General features: G+C 46.0%; 1 protein-coding gene across 2 annotated transcripts in view; it reads right to left on the bottom strand.

Moving 5' to 3' along the window:
• LOC133663135 (solute carrier family 15 member 2-like) overlaps positions 1–20685 on the bottom strand; it is a 57286-nt gene that overhangs the window by 18657 nt on the left and 17944 nt on the right. For both annotated transcript variants that reach the window (XM_062067380.1, XM_062067381.1), the window contains 10 exons: positions 17504–17586; positions 17033–17116; positions 16848–16937; positions 16716–16760; positions 15897–15929; positions 6118–6203; positions 4238–4319; positions 3186–3311; positions 2955–3119; positions 2847–2893 (listed from right to left, as the gene is read on the bottom strand). In XM_062067380.1, coding sequence (XP_061923364.1) covers positions 2847–2893; positions 2955–3119; positions 3186–3311; positions 4238–4319; positions 6118–6203; positions 15897–15929; positions 16716–16760; positions 16848–16937; positions 17033–17116; positions 17504–17586 — 841 coding nt within the window. The remainder of the gene's footprint in view (positions 1–2846; positions 2894–2954; positions 3120–3185; positions 3312–4237; positions 4320–6117; positions 6204–15896; positions 15930–16715; positions 16761–16847; positions 16938–17032; positions 17117–17503; positions 17587–20685) is intronic.

Below are 20685 nucleotides of genomic sequence, written 5' to 3'. Positions count from 1 at the left end.
GCTCACAACAACACAACGTGTCAGCTCACAACAACACAAAGTGTCAGCTCACAACAACACAACGTGTCAGCTCACAACAACACAACATGTCAGCTCACAACAACACAACATGTCAGCTCACAACAACACAACATGTCAGCTCACAACAACACAACATGTCAGCTCACAACAACACAACATGTCAGCTCACAACAACACAACATGTCAGCTCACAACAACACAACATGTCAGCTCACAACAACACAAGGTGTCAGCTCACAACAACACAACATGTCAGCTCACAACAACACAACGTGTCAGCTCACAACAACACAACATGTCAGCTCACAACAACACAACATGTCAGCTCACAACAACACAACATGTCAGCTCACAACAACACAACGTGTCAGCTCACAACAACACAACATGTCAGCTCACAACAACACAAGGTGTCAGCTCACAACAACACAACATGTCAGCTCACAACAACACAACATGTCAGCTCACAACAACACAACATGTCAGCTCACAACAACACAACGTGTCAGCTCACAACAACACAAAGTGTCAGCTCACAACAACACAACGTGTCAGCTCACAACAACACAACATGTCAGCTCACAACAACACAACATGTCAGCTCACAACAACACAACATGTCAGCTCACAACAACACAACATGTCAGCTCACAACAACACAACATGTCAGCTCACAACAACACAACATGTCAGCTCACAACAACACAACGTGTCAGCTCACAACAACACAACATGTCAGCTCACAACAACACAACGTGTCAGCTCACAACAACACAACATGTCAGCTCACAACAACACAACATGTCAGCTCACAACAACACAACATGTCAGCTCACAACAACACAACATGTCAGCTCACAACACAACATGTCAGCTCACAACAACACAACGTGTCAGCTCACAACAACACAACGTGTCAGCTCACAACAACACAACGTGTCAGCTCACAACAACACAACGTGTCAGCTCACAACAACACAACATGTCAGCTCACAACAACACAACATGTCAGCTCACAACAACACAACATGTCAGCTCACAACAACACAACATGTCAGCTCACAACAACACAACATGTCAGCTCACAACAACACAACATGTCAGCTCACAACACAACATGTCAGCTCACAACAACACAACATGTCAGCTCACAACAACACAACATGTCAGCTCACAACAACACAACATGTCAGCTCACAACAACACAACATGTCAGCTCACAACAACACAACGTGTCAGCTCACAACAACACAAAGTGTCAGCTCACAACAACACAACGTGTCAGCTCACAACAACACAACATGTCAGCTCACAACAACACAACATGTCAGCTCACAACAACACAACATGTCAGCTCACAACAACACAACATGTCAGCTCACAACAACACAACATGTCAGCTCACAACAACACAACATGTCAGCTCACAACAACACAACATGTCAGCTCACAACAACACAACGTGTCAGCTCACAACAACACAACATGTCAGCTCACAACAACACAACGTGTCAGCTCACAACAACACAACATGTCAGCTCACAACAACACAACATGTCAGCTCACAACAACACAACATGTCAGCTCACAACAACACAACATGTCAGCTCACAACACAACATGTCAGCTCACAACAACACAACGTGTCAGCTCACAACAACACAACGTGTCAGCTCACAACAACACAACGTGTCAGCTCACAACAACACAACGTGTCAGCTCACAACAACACAACATGTCAGCTCACAACAACACAACATGTCAGCTCACAACAACACAACATGTCAGCTCACAACAACACAACATGTCAGCTCACAACAACACAACATGTCAGCTCACAACAACACAACATGTCAGCTCACAACAACACAACATGTCAGCTCACAACAACACAACATGTCAGCTCACAACAACACAACATGTCAGCTCACAACACAACATGTCAGCTCACAACAACACAACATGTTGACATATGTTGGTACTTGACAGTTAGCAAGCTAACTAAACATGTCTATACTTGACACAGGTTACAAGCTAACTAAACAGGTTACAAGCTAACTAAACAGGTTACAAGCTAACTAAACAGGTCTATACTTGACACAGGTTACAAGCTAACTAAACAGGTTACAAGCTAACTAAACAGGTTACAAGCTAACTAAACAGGTTACAAGCTAACTAAACAGGTCTATACTTGACACAGGTTACAAGCTAACTAAACAGGTTACAAGCTAACTAAACAGGTCTATACTTGACACAGGTTACAAGCTAACTAAACAGGTTACAAGCTAACTAAACAGGTCTATACTTGACACAGGTTACAAGCTAACTAAACAGGTTACAAGCTAACTAAACAGGTCTATACTTGACACAGGTTAAAAGCTAACTAAACAGGTTACAAGCTAACTAAACAGGTCTATACTTGACACAGGTTACAAGCTAACTAAACAGGTTACAAGCTAACTAAACAGGTCAATGCTGAGTTTGCATGACACTTCCGTCGTATTTTGGTCATTGATGCATGCTAACATTAGCATGCTAGCATTTTAAAGACTATTTTCACATCCACACCTCAGAGTAACATTTTGGTATTTTAGCATGCTAACATTAGAATGCCAGCATTTTTGCCAAAGCTACGAGGTTTAGACTTAGACTTAGACAAACTTTAGACCTCAGTGTCACATATTTTGCTATTTCACTAATGCTAACTGTTAGCATGCGGATGTTACTGCTAGCTTACTTGATGCTATCTGTTTAGCTTGCTAACTGTTAGCATTTCAGCATTCACCTGAAAAGTCTACCAAAATGGAAAGTTTGATGGAACGTACCTGAGAAGAGGCGCACCTTCGTCGTCCTTCTGGATGTGGTCGTGCACCTGCAGAAGCACACGGGTGTTGGCGGAGGGAGGCCTCAGGTGCAGGGGCGGGGTCACTCACCAGCGAGCACGCTGTCCCGTTGGCGGAGGGCCGCAGGATGAGACTGTACGCCTCCTGCTGGGCAAACGTCACGTCGCACTCCGAGGACGAGCCGTCGCGGCGGACGTGGATGCGGAGCGTGCTGCTGGGCGCCCCTAGTGGCAGAGTCAGGTAGTGCGCAGAGTCCTGACACCACACACAGGTACTACTTAATGGCGCTCTGCACACGGGACGCTTCAAGTGCTGGCCTACCTGCAGGTAGGGGAGGGGCTCGGGGAAGGGGTCTCCTGCAGGGAAGTGGAGAGACACGCCCCCTGGTGCCAAGTTGAAGACCTGCAGCAGACACGTGCCCGCTGATGCCGGACGCACCGCCGTTTTCTGCAACACAGACCCAGACACTAAGAGGACTATGACATCATAACTTGGAGGTCACATGATGGACACTAAGAGGACTATGACATCATAACTTGGAGGTCACATGATGGACACTAAGAGGACTATGACATCATAACTTGGAGGTCACATGATGGACACTAAGAGGACTATGACATCATAACTTGGAGGTCACATGATGGACACTAAGAGGACCATGACATCATAACTTGGAGGTCACATGATGGACACTAAGAGGACTATGACATCATAACTTGGAGGTCACATGATGGACACTAAGAGGACTATGACATCATAACTTGGAGGTCACATGATGGACACTAAGAGGACTATGACATCATAACTTGGAGGTCACATGATGGACACTAAGAGGACTATGACATCATAACTTGGAGGTCACATGATGGACACTAAGAGGACTATGACATAACTTGGAGGTCACATGATGGACACTAAGAGGACTATGACATCATAACTTGGAGGTCACATGATGGACACTAAGAGGACTATGACATCATAACTTGGAGGTCACATGATGGACACTAAGAGGACTATGACATCATAACTTGGAGGTCACATGATGGACACTAAGAGGACTATGACATCATAACTTGGAGGTCACATGATGGACACTAAGAGGACTATGACATCATAACTTGGAGGTCACATGATGGACACTAAGAGGACTATGACATCATAACTTGGAGGTCACATGATGGACACTAAGAGGACTATGACATCATAACTTGGAGGTCACATGATGGACACTAAGAGGACTATGACATCATAACTTGGAGGTCACATGATGGACACTAAGAGGACTATGACATCATAACTTGGAGGTCACATGATGGACACTAAGAGGACTATGACATCATAACTTGGAGGTCACATGATGACATAATGCCTACCATAACGTTGACCTCCACCAGGGCAGCAGCACCAAAAGCTAGTGCCGCAAAAACCATCCCGGTGGCCATTTTTCTCAGCGGGCTGAAAAACAAGGAACATTTGTGGTTGCCATGGGCGACAAACTGTTGCTATGACGATGCTAGGCCGGGGCCATCCCACTTTTTGAAGGAGCATTTATTGACCTGCAAATTATTGCCCACAAACAAATTATTTAGGGAGCAAAATAACCACTGATGTAATCATAATATTTATAATAATGACAATAACATTAATAATAATAATGACAATAATATCAATATTATTAATAATAATAATAAAAATAATGACAACAACAACAACAATAATAATAATGTCAATAATAATAGTAATAATGACAATAATAATAAAGATATTAATATTATTCATAACAATATCCATCAATAATGAAAATAATAAGAATGTCAATAATAATGACAATAATAATTGTAATAATGACAATCATAATAATATTACTAATAATAATATTGACAATAATAATAGTTACAATAATACTAATACTAATAATGACAATAATAATAATAATAATAATGACAATCATAATAATACTACTAATAATAATATTGACAATAATATTAATAGTAATGACAATGATATCAATATTATTATTAATAACAACAATAATAATGATAGTATTAATAACAATCATGACAATAATACTATTAATAATAATATCCATCAATAATGGGAATAATAATAATGAAATAATAACAATGACGATAATAATAATGACAATAATAATATTGAGAATAGTTATAATAATAACGAGAATAGTAATAATAATAATAATAATAATAATAATGCAAGTATAGACTTTTAAATGCAATAAACTTGTATTTTAACATTGTGTTTAAAATGTAAACTTTTTCATATACAAGTCAAATAAAACTAACAAATATTAAAAATTAAATATACTCTGCTATTTTCTTTGAAGGTTGTGTAAAGTGAGTGATGGAAGATGGAAGAAGGTCCTAGACTAGACTAGACAAGAGTAAGTAAACACTAGACTAGACAACACAAGAGTTAGTAAAGACTAGACTAGACAACACAAGAGTAAGTAAAGACTAGATTAGACAAGAGTTAGTAAAGACTAGACTAGACAACACAAAAGTCAGTAAAGACTAGACTAGACAAGAGTTAGTAAAGACTAGACTAGACAACACAAGAGTAAGTAAAGACTAGACTAGACAACACAAGAGTAAGTAAAGACTAGACTAGACAAGAGTAAGTAAAGACTAGACTAGACAAGAGTTAGTAAAGACTAGACTAGACAACACAAGAGTAAGTAAAGACTAGACTAGACAAGAGTTAGTAAAGACTAGACTAGACAAGACAAGAGTAAGTAAAGACTAGACTAGACTAGACAAGAGTTAGTAAAGACTAGACTAGACAACACAAGAGTAAGTAAAGACTAGACTAGACTAGACAAGAGTTAGTAAAGACTAGACTAGACAACACAAGAGTAAGTAAAGACTAGACTAGACAAGACAAGAGTAAGTAAAGACTAGACTAGACAACACAAGAGTAAGTAAAGACTAGACTAGACAAGAGTTAGTAAAGACTAGACTAGACAAGACAAGAGTAAGTAAAGACTAGACTAGACAAGAGTTAGTAAAGACTAGACTAGACAACACAAGAGTAAGTAAAGACTAGACTAGACAAGACAAGAGTTAGTAAAGACTAGACTAGAAAAGACAAGAGTAAGTATAGACTAGACAAGACAAGAGTTAGTAAAGACTAGACTAGACAACACAAGAGTAAGTAAAGACTAGACTAGACAAGACAAGAGTAAGTAAAGACTAGACTAGACTAGAGTAAGTAAGTAAATAAGTTCAGCACTGACGTGATGTTGATCCTGCAGCCAACCAGCGGGTAGACCAGCAGGTCAAAGATGGGCACCAAGACCAGAATGAGCAGAGGGTTCAGCATCTGGACCACACAAAACAAGGTCAGAGGGTTCAGCATCTGGACCACACAAAACAAGGTCAGAGGGTTCAGCATCTGGACCACACAAAACAAGGTCAGAGGGTTCAGCATCTGGACCACACAAAACAAGGTCAGAGGGTTCAGCATCTGGACCACACAAAACAAGGTCAGAGGGTTCAGCATCTGGACCACACAAAACAAGGTCAGAGGGTTCAGCATCTGGACCACACAAAACAAGGTCAGAGGGTTCAGCATCTGGGCCACACAAAACAAGGTCAGAGGGTTCAGCATCTGGACCACACAAAACAAGGTCAGAGGGTTCAGCATCTGGACCACACAAAACAAGGTCAGAGGGTTCAGCATCTGGACCACACAAAACAAGGTCAGAGGGTTCAGCATCTGGACCACACAAAACAAGGTCAGAGGGTTCAGCATCTGGACCACACAAAACAAGGTCAGAGGGTTCAGCATCTGGGCCACACAAAACAAGGTCAGAGGGTTCAGCATCTGGGCCACACAAAACAAGGTCAGAGGGTTCAGCATCTGGACCACACAAAACAAGGTCAGAGGGTTCAGCATCTGGACCACACAAAACAAGGTCAGAGGGTTCAGCATCTGGACCACACAAAACAAGGTCAGAGGGTTCAGCATCTGGGCCACACAAAACAAGGTCAGAGGGTTCAGCATCTGGACCACACAAAACAAGGTCAGAGGGTTCAGCATCTGGACCACACAAAACAAGGTCAGAGGGTTCAGCATCTGGGCCACACAAAACAAGGTCAGAGGGTTCAGCATCTGGACCACACAAAACAAGACCAGAATGAGCAGAGGGTTCCGCATCTGGACCACACAAAACAAGACCAGAATGAGCAGAGGGTTCAGCATCTGGACCACACAAAACAAGGTCAGAGGGTTCAGCATCTGGACCACACAAAACAAGGTCAGAGGGTTCAGCATCTGGGCCACACAAAACAAGGTCAGAGGGTTCAGCATCTGGACCACACAAAACAAGGTCAGAGGGTTCAGCATCTGGACCACACAAAACAAGGTCAGAGGGTTCAGCATCTGGACCACACAAAACAAGGTCAGAGGGTTCAGCATCTGGGCCACACAAAACAAGGTCAGAGGGTTCAGCATCTGGACCACACAAAACAAGGTCAGAGGGTTCAGCATCTGGACCACACAAAACAAGGTCAGAGGGTTCAGCATCTGGACCACACAAAACAAGGTCAGAGGGTTCAGCATCTGGACCACACAAAACAAGGTCAGAGGGTTCAGCATCTGGACCACACAAAACAAGGTCAGAGGGTTCAGCATCTGGGCCACACAAAACAAGGTCAGAGGGTTCAGCATCTGGGCCACACAAAACAAGGTCAGAGGGTTCAGCATCTGGGCCACACAAAACAAGACCAGAATGAGCAGAGGGTTCAGCATCTGGGCCACACAAAACAAGGTCAGAGGGTTCAGCATCTGGACCACACAAAACAAGGTCAGAGGGTTCAGCATCTGGACCACACAAAACAAGGTCAGAGGGTTCAGCATCTGGACCACACAAAACAAGGTCAGAGGGTTCAGCATCTGGACCACACAAAACAAGGTCAGAGGGTTCAGCATCTGGGCCACACAAAACAAGGTCAGAGGGTTCAGCATCTGGACCACACAAAACAAGGTCAGAGGGTTCAGCATCTGGACCACACAAAACAAGGTCAGAGGGTTCAGCATCTGGACCACACAAAACAAGGTCAGAGGGTTCAGCATCTGGACCACACAAAACAAGGTCAGAGGGTTCAGCATCTGGACCACACAAAACAAGGTCAGAGGGTTCAGCATCTGGACCACACAAAACAAGGTCAGAGGGTTCAGCATCTGGACCACACAAAACAAGACCAGAATGAGCAGAGGGTTCCGCATCTGGACCACACAAAACAAGACCAGAATGAGCAGAGGGTTCAGCATCTGGACCACACAAAACAAGGTCAGAGGGTTCAGCATCTGGACCACACAAAACAAGGTCAGAGGGTTCAGCATCTGGACCACACAAAACAAGGTCAGAGGGTTCAGCATCTGGACCACACAAAACAAGGTCAGAGGGTTCAGCATCTGGACCACACAAAACAAGGTCAGAGGGTTCAGCATCTGGACCACACAAAACAAGGTCAGAGGGTTCAGCATCTGGACCACACAAAACAAGGTCAGAGGGTTCAGCATCTGGACCACACAAAACAAGGTCAGAGGGTTCAGCATCTGGACCACACAAAACAAGGTCAGAGGGTTCAGCATCTGGGCCACACAAAACAAGGTCAGAGGGTTCAGCATCTGGACCACACAAAACAAGGTCAGAGGGTTCAGCATCTGGGCCACACAAAACAAGGTCAGAGGGTTCAGCATCTGGGCCACACAAAACAAGGTCAGAGGGTTCAGCATCTGGACCACACAAAACAAGACCAGAATGAGCAGAGGGTTCCGCATCTGGACCACACAAAACAAGACCAGAATGAGCAGAGGGTTCAGCATCTGGACCACACAAAACAAGGTCAGAGGGTTCAGCATCTGGACCACACAAAACAAGGTCAGAGGGTTCAGCATCTGGGCCACACAAAACAAGGTCAGAGGGTTCAGCATCTGGACCACACAAAACAAGGTCAGAGGGTTCAGCATCTGGACCACACAAAACAAGGTCAGAGGGTTCAGCATCTGGACCACACAAAACAAGGTCAGAGGGTTCAGCATCTGGGCCACACAAAACAAGGTCAGAGGGTTCAGCATCTGGACCACACAAAACAAGGTCAGAGGGTTCAGCATCTGGACCACACAAAACAAGGTCAGAGGGTTCAGCATCTGGACCACACAAAACAAGGTCAGAGGGTTCAGCATCTGGACCACACAAAACAAGGTCAGAGGGTTCAGCATCTGGACCACACAAAACAAGGTCAGAGGGTTCAGCATCTGGGCCACACAAAACAAGGTCAGAGGGTTCAGCATCTGGGCCACACAAAACAAGGTCAGAGGGTTCAGCATCTGGGCCACACAAAACAAGACCAGAATGAGCAGAGGGTTCAGCATCTGGGCCACACAAAACAAGGTCAGAGGGTTCAGCATCTGGACCACACAAAACAAGGTCAGAGGGTTCAGCATCTGGACCACACAAAACAAGGTCAGAGGGTTCAGCATCTGGACCACACAAAACAAGGTCAGAGGGTTCAGCATCTGGACCACACAAAACAAGGTCAGAGGGTTCAGCATCTGGGCCACACAAAACAAGGTCAGAGGGTTCAGCATCTGGACCACACAAAACAAGGTCAGAGGGTTCAGCATCTGGACCACACAAAACAAGGTCAGAGGGTTCAGCATCTGGACCACACAAAACAAGGTCAGAGGGTTCAGCATCTGGACCACACAAAACAAGGTCAGAGGGTTCAGCATCTGGACCACACAAAACAAGGTCAGAGGGTTCAGCATCTGGACCACACAAAACAAGGTCAGAGGGTTCAGCATCTGGACCACACAAAACAAGACCAGAATGAGCAGAGGGTTCCGCATCTGGACCACACAAAACAAGACCAGAATGAGCAGAGGGTTCAGCATCTGGACCACACAAAACAAGGTCAGAGGGTTCAGCATCTGGACCACACAAAACAAGGTCAGAGGGTTCAGCATCTGGACCACACAAAACAAGGTCAGAGGGTTCAGCATCTGGACCACACAAAACAAGGTCAGAGGGTTCAGCATCTGGACCACACAAAACAAGGTCAGAGGGTTCAGCATCTGGACCACACAAAACAAGGTCAGAGGGTTCAGCATCTGGACCACACAAAACAAGGTCAGAGGGTTCAGCATCTGGACCACACAAAACAAGGTCAGAGGGTTCAGCATCTGGACCACACAAAACAAGGTCAGAGGGTTCAGCATCTGGGCCACACAAAACAAGGTCAGAGGGTTCAGCATCTGGGCCACACAAAACAAGGTCAGAGGGTTCAGCATCTGGGCCACACAAAACAAGGTCAGAGGGTTCAGCATCTGGACCACACAAAACAAGGTCAGAGGGTTCAGCATCTGGACCACACAAAACAAGGTCAGAGGGTTCAGCATCTGGGCCACACAAAACAAGGTCAGAGGGTTCAGCATCTGGACCACACAAAACAAGGTCAGAGGGTTCAGCATCTGGACCACACAAAACAAGGTCAGAGGGTTCAGCATCTGGGCCACACAAAACAAGGTCAGAGGGTTCAGCATCTGGACCACACAAAACAAGGTCAGAGGGTTCAGCATCTGGACCACACAAAACAAGGTCAGAGGGTTCAGCATCTGGACCACACAAAACAAGGTCAGAGGGTTCAGCATCTGGACCACACAAAACAAGGTCAGAGGGTTCAGCATCTGGACCACACAAAACAAGGTCAGAGGGTTCAGCATCTGGACCACACAAAACAAGGTCAGAGGGTTCAGCATCTGGGCCACACAAAACAAGGTCAGAGGGTTCAGCATCTGGACCACACAAAACAAGACCAGAATGAGCAGAGGGTTCCGCATCTGGACCACACAAAACAAGACCAGAATGAGCAGAGGGTTCAGCATCTGGACCACACAAAACAAGGTCAGAGGGTTCAGCATCTGGACCACACAAAACAAGGTCAGAGGGTTCAGCATCTGGGCCACACAAAACAAGGTCAGAGGGTTCAGCATCTGGACCACACAAAACAAGGTCAGAGGGTTCAGCATCTGGACCACACAAAACAAGGTCAGAGGGTTCAGCATCTGGGCCACACAAAACAAGGTCAGAGGGTTCAGCATCTGGACCACACAAAACAAGGTCAGAGGGTTCAGCATCTGGACCACACAAAACAAGGTCAGAGGGTTCAGCATCTGGACCACACAAAACAAGGTCAGAGGGTTCAGCATCTGGACCACACAAAACAAGGTCAGAGGGTTCAGCATCTGGACCACACAAAACAAGGTCAGAGGGTTCAGCATCTGGGCCACACAAAACAAGGTCAGAGGGTTCAGCATCTGGACCACACAAAACAAGGTCAGAGGGTTCAGCATCTGGACCACACAAAACAAGGTCAGAGGGTTCAGCATCTGGGCCACACAAAACAAGGTCAGAGGGTTCAGCATCTGGACCACACAAAACAAGGTCAGAGGGTTCAGCATCTGGACCACACAAAACAAGGTCAGAGGGTTCAGCATCTGGACCACACAAAACAAGGTCAGAGGGTTCAGCATCTGGACCACACAAAACAAGGTCAGAGGGTTCAGCATCTGGACCACACAAAACAAGGTCAGAGGGTTCAGCATCTGGACCACACAAAACAAGGTCAGAGGGTTCAGCATCTGGACCACACAAAACAAGGTCAGAGGGTTCAGCATCTGGACCACACAAAACAAGGTCAGAGGGTTCAGCATCTGGGCCACACAAAACAAGGTCAGAGGGTTCAGCATCTGGACCACACAAAACAAGGTCAGAGGGTTCAGCATCTGGACCACACAAAACAAGGTCAGAGGGTTCAGCATCTGGACCACACAAAACAAGGTCAGAGGGTTCAGCATCTGGACCACACAAAACAAGGTCAGAGGGTTCAGCATCTGGACCACACAAAACAAGGTCAGAGGGTTCAGCATCTGGGCCACACAAAACAAGGTCAGAGGGTTCAGCATCTGGGCCACACAAAACAAGGTCAGAGGGTTCAGCATCTGGACCACACAAAACAAGGTCAGAGGGTTCAGCATCTGGACCACACAAAACAAGGTCAGAGGGTTCAGCATCTGGACCACACAAAACAAGGTCAGAGGGTTCAGCATCTGGGCCACACAAAACAAGGTCAGAGGGTTCAGCATCTGGACCACACAAAACAAGGTCAGAGGGTTCAGCATCTGGACCACACAAAACAAGGTCAGAGGGTTCAGCATCTGGGCCACACAAAACAAGGTCAGAGGGTTCAGCATCTGGACCACACAAAACAAGACCAGAATGAGCAGAGGGTTCCGCATCTGGACCACACAAAACAAGACCAGAATGAGCAGAGGGTTCAGCATCTGGACCACACAAAACAAGGTCAGAGGGTTCAGCATCTGGACCACACAAAACAAGGTCAGAGGGTTCAGCATCTGGGCCACACAAAACAAGGTCAGAGGGTTCAGCATCTGGACCACACAAAACAAGGTCAGAGGGTTCAGCATCTGGACCACACAAAACAAGGTCAGAGGGTTCAGCATCTGGACCACACAAAACAAGGTCAGAGGGTTCAGCATCTGGGCCACACAAAACAAGGTCAGAGGGTTCAGCATCTGGACCACACAAAACAAGGTCAGAGGGTTCAGCATCTGGACCACACAAAACAAGGTCAGAGGGTTCAGCATCTGGACCACACAAAACAAGGTCAGAGGGTTCAGCATCTGGACCACACAAAACAAGGTCAGAGGGTTCAGCATCTGGACCACACAAAACAAGGTCAGAGGGTTCAGCATCTGGGCCACACAAAACAAGGTCAGAGGGTTCAGCATCTGGGCCACACAAAACAAGGTCAGAGGGTTCAGCATCTGGGCCACACAAAACAAGACCAGAATGAGCAGAGGGTTCAGCATCTGGGCCACACAAAACAAGGTCAGAGGGTTCAGCATCTGGACCACACAAAACAAGGTCAGAGGGTTCAGCATCTGGACCACACAAAACAAGGTCAGAGGGTTCAGCATCTGGACCACACAAAACAAGGTCAGAGGGTTCAGCATCTGGACCACACAAAACAAGGTCAGAGGGTTCAGCATCTGGGCCACACAAAACAAGGTCAGAGGGTTCAGCATCTGGACCACACAAAACAAGGTCAGAGGGTTCAGCATCTGGACCACACAAAACAAGGTCAGAGGGTTCAGCATCTGGACCACACAAAACAAGGTCAGAGGGTTCAGCATCTGGACCACACAAAACAAGGTCAGAGGGTTCAGCATCTGGACCACACAAAACAAGGTCAGAGGGTTCAGCATCTGGACCACACAAAACAAGGTCAGAGGGTTCAGCATCTGGACCACACAAAACAAGACCAGAATGAGCAGAGGGTTCCGCATCTGGACCACACAAAACAAGACCAGAATGAGCAGAGGGTTCAGCATCTGGACCACACAAAACAAGGTCAGAGGGTTCAGCATCTGGACCACACAAAACAAGGTCAGAGGGTTCAGCATCTGGACCACACAAAACAAGGTCAGAGGGTTCAGCATCTGGACCACACAAAACAAGGTCAGAGGGTTCAGCATCTGGACCACACAAAACAAGGTCAGAGGGTTCAGCATCTGGACCACACAAAACAAGGTCAGAGGGTTCAGCATCTGGGCCACACAAAACAAGGTCAGAGGGTTCAGCATCTGGGCCACACAAAACAAGGTCAGAGGGTTCAGCATCTGGACCACACAAAACAAGGTCAGAGGGTTCAGCATCTGGACCACACAAAACAAGGTCAGAGGGTTCAGCATCTGGACCACACAAAACAAGGTCAGAGGGTTCAGCATCTGGACCACACAAAACAAGGTCAGAGGGTTCAGCATCTGGACCACACAAAACAAGGTCAGAGGGTTCAGCATCTGGACCACACAAAACAAGGTCAGAGGGTTCAGCATCTGGACCACACAAAACAAGGTCAGAGGGTTCAGCATCTGGACCACACAAAACAAGGTCAGAGGGTTCAGCATCTGGACCACACAAAACAAGGTCAGAGGGTTCAGCATCTGGACCACACAAAACAAGGTCAGAGGGTTCAGCATCTGGACCACACAAAACAAGGTCAGAGGGTTCAGCATCTGGACCACACAAAACAAGGTCAGAGGGTTCAGCATCTGGGCCACACAAAACAAGGTCAGAGGGTTCAGCATCTGGGCCACACAAAACAAGACCAGAATGAGCAGAGGGTTCAGCATCTGGGCCACACAAAACAAGGTCAGAGGGTTCAGCATCTGGACCACACAAAACAAGGTCAGAGGGTTCAGCATCTGGACCACACAAAACAAGGTCAGAGGGTTCAGCATCTGGACCACACAAAACAAGGTCAGAGGGTTCAGCATCTGGGCCACACAAAACAAGGTCAGAGGGTTCAGCATCTGGACCACACAAAACAAGGTCAGAGGGTTCAGCATCTGGACCACACAAAACAAGGTCAGAGGGTTCAGCATCTGGACCACACAAAACAAGGTCAGAGGGTTCAGCATCTGGACCACACAAAACAAGGTCAGAGGGTTCAGCATCTGGACCACACAAAACAAGGTCAGAGGGTTCAGCATCTGGACCACACAAAACAAGGTCAGAGGGTTCAGCATCTGGACCACACAAAACAAGGTCAGAGGGTTCAGCATCTGGACCACACAAAACAAGGTCAGAGGGTTCAGCATCTGGACCACACAAAACAAGGTCAGAGGGTTCAGCATCTGGACCACACAAAACAAGGTCAGAGGGTTCAGCATCTGGACCACACAAAACAAGGTCAGAGGGTTCAGCATCTGGACCACACAAAACAAGGTCAGAGGGTTCAGCATCTGGACCACACAAAACAAGGTCAGAGGGTTCAGCATCTGGACCACACAAAACAAGGTCAGAGGGTTCAGCATCTGGACCACACAAAACAAGGTCAGAGGGTTCAGCATCTGGGCCACACAAAACAAGGTCAGAGGGTTCAGCATCTGGGCCACACAAAACAAGACCAGAATGAGCAGAGGGTTCAGCATCTGGGCCACACAAAACAAGGTCAGAGGGTTCAGCATCTGGACCACACAAAACAAGGTCAGAGGGTTCAGCATCTGGACCACACAAAACAAGGTCAGAGGGTTCAGCATCTGGACCACACAAAACAAGGTCAGAGGGTTCAGCATCTGGGCCACACAAAACAAGGTCAGAGGGTTCAGCATCTGGACCACACAAAACAAGGTCAGAGGGTTCAGCATCTGGACCACACAAAACAAGGTCAGAGGGTTCAGCATCTGGACCACACAAAACAAGGTCAGAGGGTTCAGCATCTGGACCACACAAAACAAGGTCAGAGGGTTCAGCATCTGGACCACCCAAAACAAGGTCAGAGGGTTCAGCATCTGGACCACACAAAACAAGGTCACAGAGGGTTCAGCATCTGGACCACACAAAACAAGGTCAGAGGGTTCAGCATCTGGACCACACAAAACAAGGTCAGAGGGTTCAGCATCTGGACCACACAAAACAAGGTCAGAGGGTTCAGCATCTGGACCACCCAAAACAAGGTCAGAGGGTTCAGCATCTGGACCACACAAAACAAGGTCAGAGGGTTCAGCATCTGGACCACACAAAACAAGGTCAGAGGGTTCAGCATCTGGACCACACAAAACAAGGTCAGAGGGTTCAGCATCTGGACCACACAGAACAAGGTCAGAGGGTTCAGCATCTGGACCACACAAAACAAGGTCAGAGGGTTCAGCATCTGGACCACACAAAACAAGGTCAGAGGGTTCAGCATCTGGACCACACAAAACAAGGTCAGAGGGTTCAGCATCTGGACCACACAAAACAAGGTCAGAGGGTTCAGCATCTGGACCACACAAAACAAGGTCAGAAAAGTACATGCAAATAAACTTCAACTGACAATAAAGTTCTTAACAAGTTTTAGTCTTTCAAGTCAATAGATTGAAGCATTAGTAGTACCACTTTCCTCCAGAGGGGGTGTGACAGAGTCAGTGCTTAGTACTCACCTGCATTTGATCAGGTTTGATGGCGTAGACCCCCTGTGGTGACACACACACACACACACACACACACACACACACACACACACACACACACACACACACACACACACACACACACACACACACACACACACACACACACACACACACACACACACACACACACACACACACACACACACACGTGATGATCAGAGTGCTACAGGATATGGTGACTAAGAAGGACGTGATGATCAGAGTGCTACAGGATATGGTGACTAAGAAGGACGTGATGATCAGAGTGCTACAGGATATGGTGACTAAGAAGGACGTGATGATCAGAGTGCTACAGGATATGGTGACTAAGAAGGACGTGATGATCAGAGTGCTACAGGGTATGGTGACTAAGAAGGACGTGATGATCAGAGTGCTACAGGATATGGTGACTAAGAAGGACGTGATGATCAGAGTGCTACAGGATATGGTGACTAAGAAGGACGTGATGATCAGAGTGCTACAGGATATGGTGACTAAGAAGGACGTGATGATCAGAGTGCTACAGGATATGGTGACTAAGAAGGACGTGATGATCAGAGTGCTACAGGATATGGTGACTAAGAAGGACGTGATGATCAGAGTGCTACAGGATATGGTGACTAAGAAGGACGTGATGATCAGAGTGCTACAGGATATGGTGACTAAGAAGGACGTGATGATCAGAGTGCTACAGGATATGGTGACTAAGAAGGACGTGATGATCAGAGTGCTACAGGATATGGTGACTAAGAAGGACGTGATGATCAGAGTGCTACAGGATATGGTGACTAAGAAGGTCCAACTCACAAAGCCCAAGTTCATCCTGGTGGACTGCAGCGTCCAGCGGGATCCCTGGAATGGAACAAGGTTAGCACTGTTAGCTTTAGCACCATCCTCTCTGCAGAAATCTGGTTCTGGTTCTGGTCCTGGTTCTGGTACCTGCTGGTCGAAGAGAGCCCAGAACATTGGCAGAGGGATGAAGAGCACCAACACCTTCAGGACCATCTTGATCTCCGTGATCAGACGCTTCTGGTGAGGTCAGAAAGAACACCTCTTTCAGGAAATGTCCTCGCTAGCTGGGTCCAAGGTCACGTATGGGTCCAAGGTCACGTAAGAACCCTCACCGAGTACTTGTCCTCGGCCCAGTCCAGCCAGTGCCTCCTGCTGGACTCGTGCTTGGACCTCCTCCAGCGCTTCTGGATGGCATACTGCAAGTAGAGAGCAGATCACCCTGAGGAGCACACCTGAGGAGCACACCTGAGGAGCACACCAGAGTACACCTGAGGAGTACACCCGAGGAGCACACCTGAGGAGTACACCTGAGGAGTACACCTGAGGAGTACACCCGAGGAGTACACCCGAGGAGCACACTCGAGGAGCACACCTGAGGAGCACACCCGAGGAGCACACCCGAGGAGCACACCCGAGTACACCTGAGGAGCACACCTGAGGAGCACACCTGAGGAGCACACTCGAGTACACCTGAGGAGCACACCTGAGGAGCACACCTGAGGAGCACACTCGAGTACACCTGAGGAGCACACCTGAGGAGCACACCTGAGGAGCACACCTGGAGACATGTTTGCTTCACTCACGCTCACACACTTGCAGACTTCCAGCAGGATGTTGCCCTCAGGAGGATTCTTCTTGTACAGTCTGCTGCCTGACATCAACACCACTGGAACACACACACCATGTTACTAGTACTACTAACTAGTACACGTGTTACTGTCTTACTAGTACTACTATTCTTGTACAGTCTGCTGCCTGACATCAACACCACTGGAACACACACACCATGTTACTAGTACTACTAACTAGTACACGTGTTACTGTCTTACTAGTACTACTATTCTTGTACAGTCTGCTGCCTGACATCAACACCACTGGAACACACACACACCATGTTACTAGTACTACTAACTAGTACACTTGTAACTCTCTTACTAGTACTACTATTCTTCTTGTACAGTCTGCTGCCTGACATCAACACCACTGGAACACACACACACCATGTTACTAGTACTACTAACTAGTACACTTGTAACTCTCTTACTAGTACTACTATTCTTCTTGTACAGTCTGCTGCCTGACATCAACACCACTGGAACACACACACCATGTTACTAGTACTACTAACTAGTACACTTGTAACTCTCTTACTAGTAATACTATTCTTCTTGTACAGTCTGCTGCCTGACATCAACACCACTGGAACACACACACACCATGTTACTAGTACTACTAACTAGTACACGTGTTACTGTCTTACTAGTACTACTATTCTTGTACAGTCTGCTGCCTGACATCAACACCACTGGAACACACACACCATGTTACTAGTACTACTAACTAGTACACGTGTTACTGTCTTACTAGTACTACTATTCTTGTACAGTCTGCTGCCTGACATCAACACCACTGGAACACACACACCATGTTACTAGTACTACTAACTAGTACACGTGTTACTGTCTTACTAGTACTACTATTCTTGTACAGTCTGCTGCCTGACATCAACACCACTGGAACACACACACACCATGTTACTAGTACTACTAACTAGTACACTTGTAACTCTCTTACTAGTACTACTATTCTTCTTGTACAGTCTGCTGCCTGACATCAACACCACTGGAACACACACACACCATGTTACTAGTACTACTAACTAGTACACTTGTAACTCTCTTACTAGTACTACTATTCTTCTTGTACAGTCTGCTGCCTGACATCAACACCACTGGAACACACACACCATGTTACTAGTACTACTAACTAGTACACTTGTAACTCTCTTACTAGTAATACTATTCTTCTTGTACAGTCTGCTGCCTGACATCAACACCACTGGAACACACACACACCATGTTACTAGTACTACTAACTAGTACACGTGTTACTGTCTTACTAGTACTACTATTCTTGTACAGTCTGCTGCCTGACATCAACACCACTGGAACACACACACCATGTTACTAGTACTACTAACTAGTACACGTGTTACTGTCTTACTAGTACTACTATTCTTGTACAGTCTGCTGCCTGACATCAACACCACTGGAACACACACACACCATGTTACTAGTACTACTAACTAGTACACTTGTAACTCTCTTACTAGTACTACTATTCTTCTTGTACAGTCTGCTGCCTGACATCAACACCACTGGAACACACACACCATGTTACTAGTACTACTAACTAGTACACTTGTAACTCTCTTACTAGTAATACTATTCTTCTTGTACAGTCTGCTGCCTGACATCAACACCACTGGAACACACACACACCATGTTACTAGTACTACTAACTAGTACACGTGTTACTGTCTTACTAGTACTACTATTCTTGTACAGTCTGCTGCCTGACATCAACACCACTGGAACACACACACCATGTTACTAGTACTACTAACTAGTACACGTGTTACTGTCTTACTAGTACTACTATTCTTGTACAGTCTGCTGCCTGACATCAACACCACTGGAACACACACACCATGTTACTAGTACTACTAACTAGTACACGTGTTACTGTCTTACTAGTACTACTATTCTTGTACAGTCTGCTGCCTGACATCAACACCACTGGAACACACACACACCATGTTACTAGTACTACTAACTAGTACACGTGTTACTGTCTTACTAGTACTACTATTCTTGTACAGTCTGCTGCCTGACATCAACACCACTGGAACACACACACACCATGTTACTAGTACTACTAACTAGTACACGTGTTACTGTCTTACTAGTACTACTATTCTTGTACAGTCTGCTGCCTGACATCAACACCACTGGAACACACACACCATGTTACTAGTACTACTAACTAGTACACGTGTTACTGTCTTACTAGTACTACTATTCTTGTACAGTCTGCTGCCTGACATCAACACCACTGGAACACACACACCATGTTACTAGTACTACTAACTAGTACACGTGTTACTGTCTTACTAGTACTACTATTCTTGTACAGTCTGCTGCCTGACATCAACACCACTGGAACACACACACCATGTTACTAGTACTACTAACTAGTACACGTGTTACTGTCTTACTAGTACTACTATTCTTGTACAGTCTGCTGCCTGACATCAACACCACTGGAACACACACACACCATGTTACTAGTACTACTAACTAGTACACGTGTTACTGTCTTACTAGTACTACTATTCTTGTACAGTCTGCTGCCTGACATCAACACCACTGGAACACACACACACCATGTTACTAGTACTACTAACTAGTACACATGTTACTCTCTTACTAGTACTACTAACTAGTACACTTGTAACTCTCTTACTACTACTACTATTCTTCTTGTACAGTCTGCTGCCTGACATCAACGCCACTGGAACACACACACACCCTGTTACTAGTACTACTAACTAGTACACATGTTACTCTCTTACTAGTACTACTAACTAGTACACTTGTAACTCTCTTACTACTACTACTATTCTTCTTGTACAGTCTGCTGCCTGACATCAACGCCACTGGAACACACACACACCCTGTTACTAGTACTACTAACTAGTACACATGTTACTCTCTTACTAGTACTACTAACTAGTACACTTGTAACTCTCTTACTACTACTACTATTCTTCTTGTACAGTCTGCTGCCTGACATCAACGCCACTGGAACACACACACACCCTGTTACTAGTACTACTAACTAGTACATGTGTAACTATCTTACTACTACTAACTAGTACACATGTAACTACCTTACTAGTGCTACTAACTAGCATTTGTGTAAC

Source organism: Entelurus aequoreus, linkage group LG13, assembly GCF_033978785.1.
Source record: "Entelurus aequoreus isolate RoL-2023_Sb linkage group LG13, RoL_Eaeq_v1.1, whole genome shotgun sequence".
NCBI lineage: Eukaryota > Metazoa > Chordata > Actinopteri > Syngnathiformes > Syngnathidae > Entelurus > Entelurus aequoreus.
The sequence above is the reverse complement of the archived record's forward strand: the minus strand, read 5'-3'. Positions and strand labels throughout refer to the sequence as shown.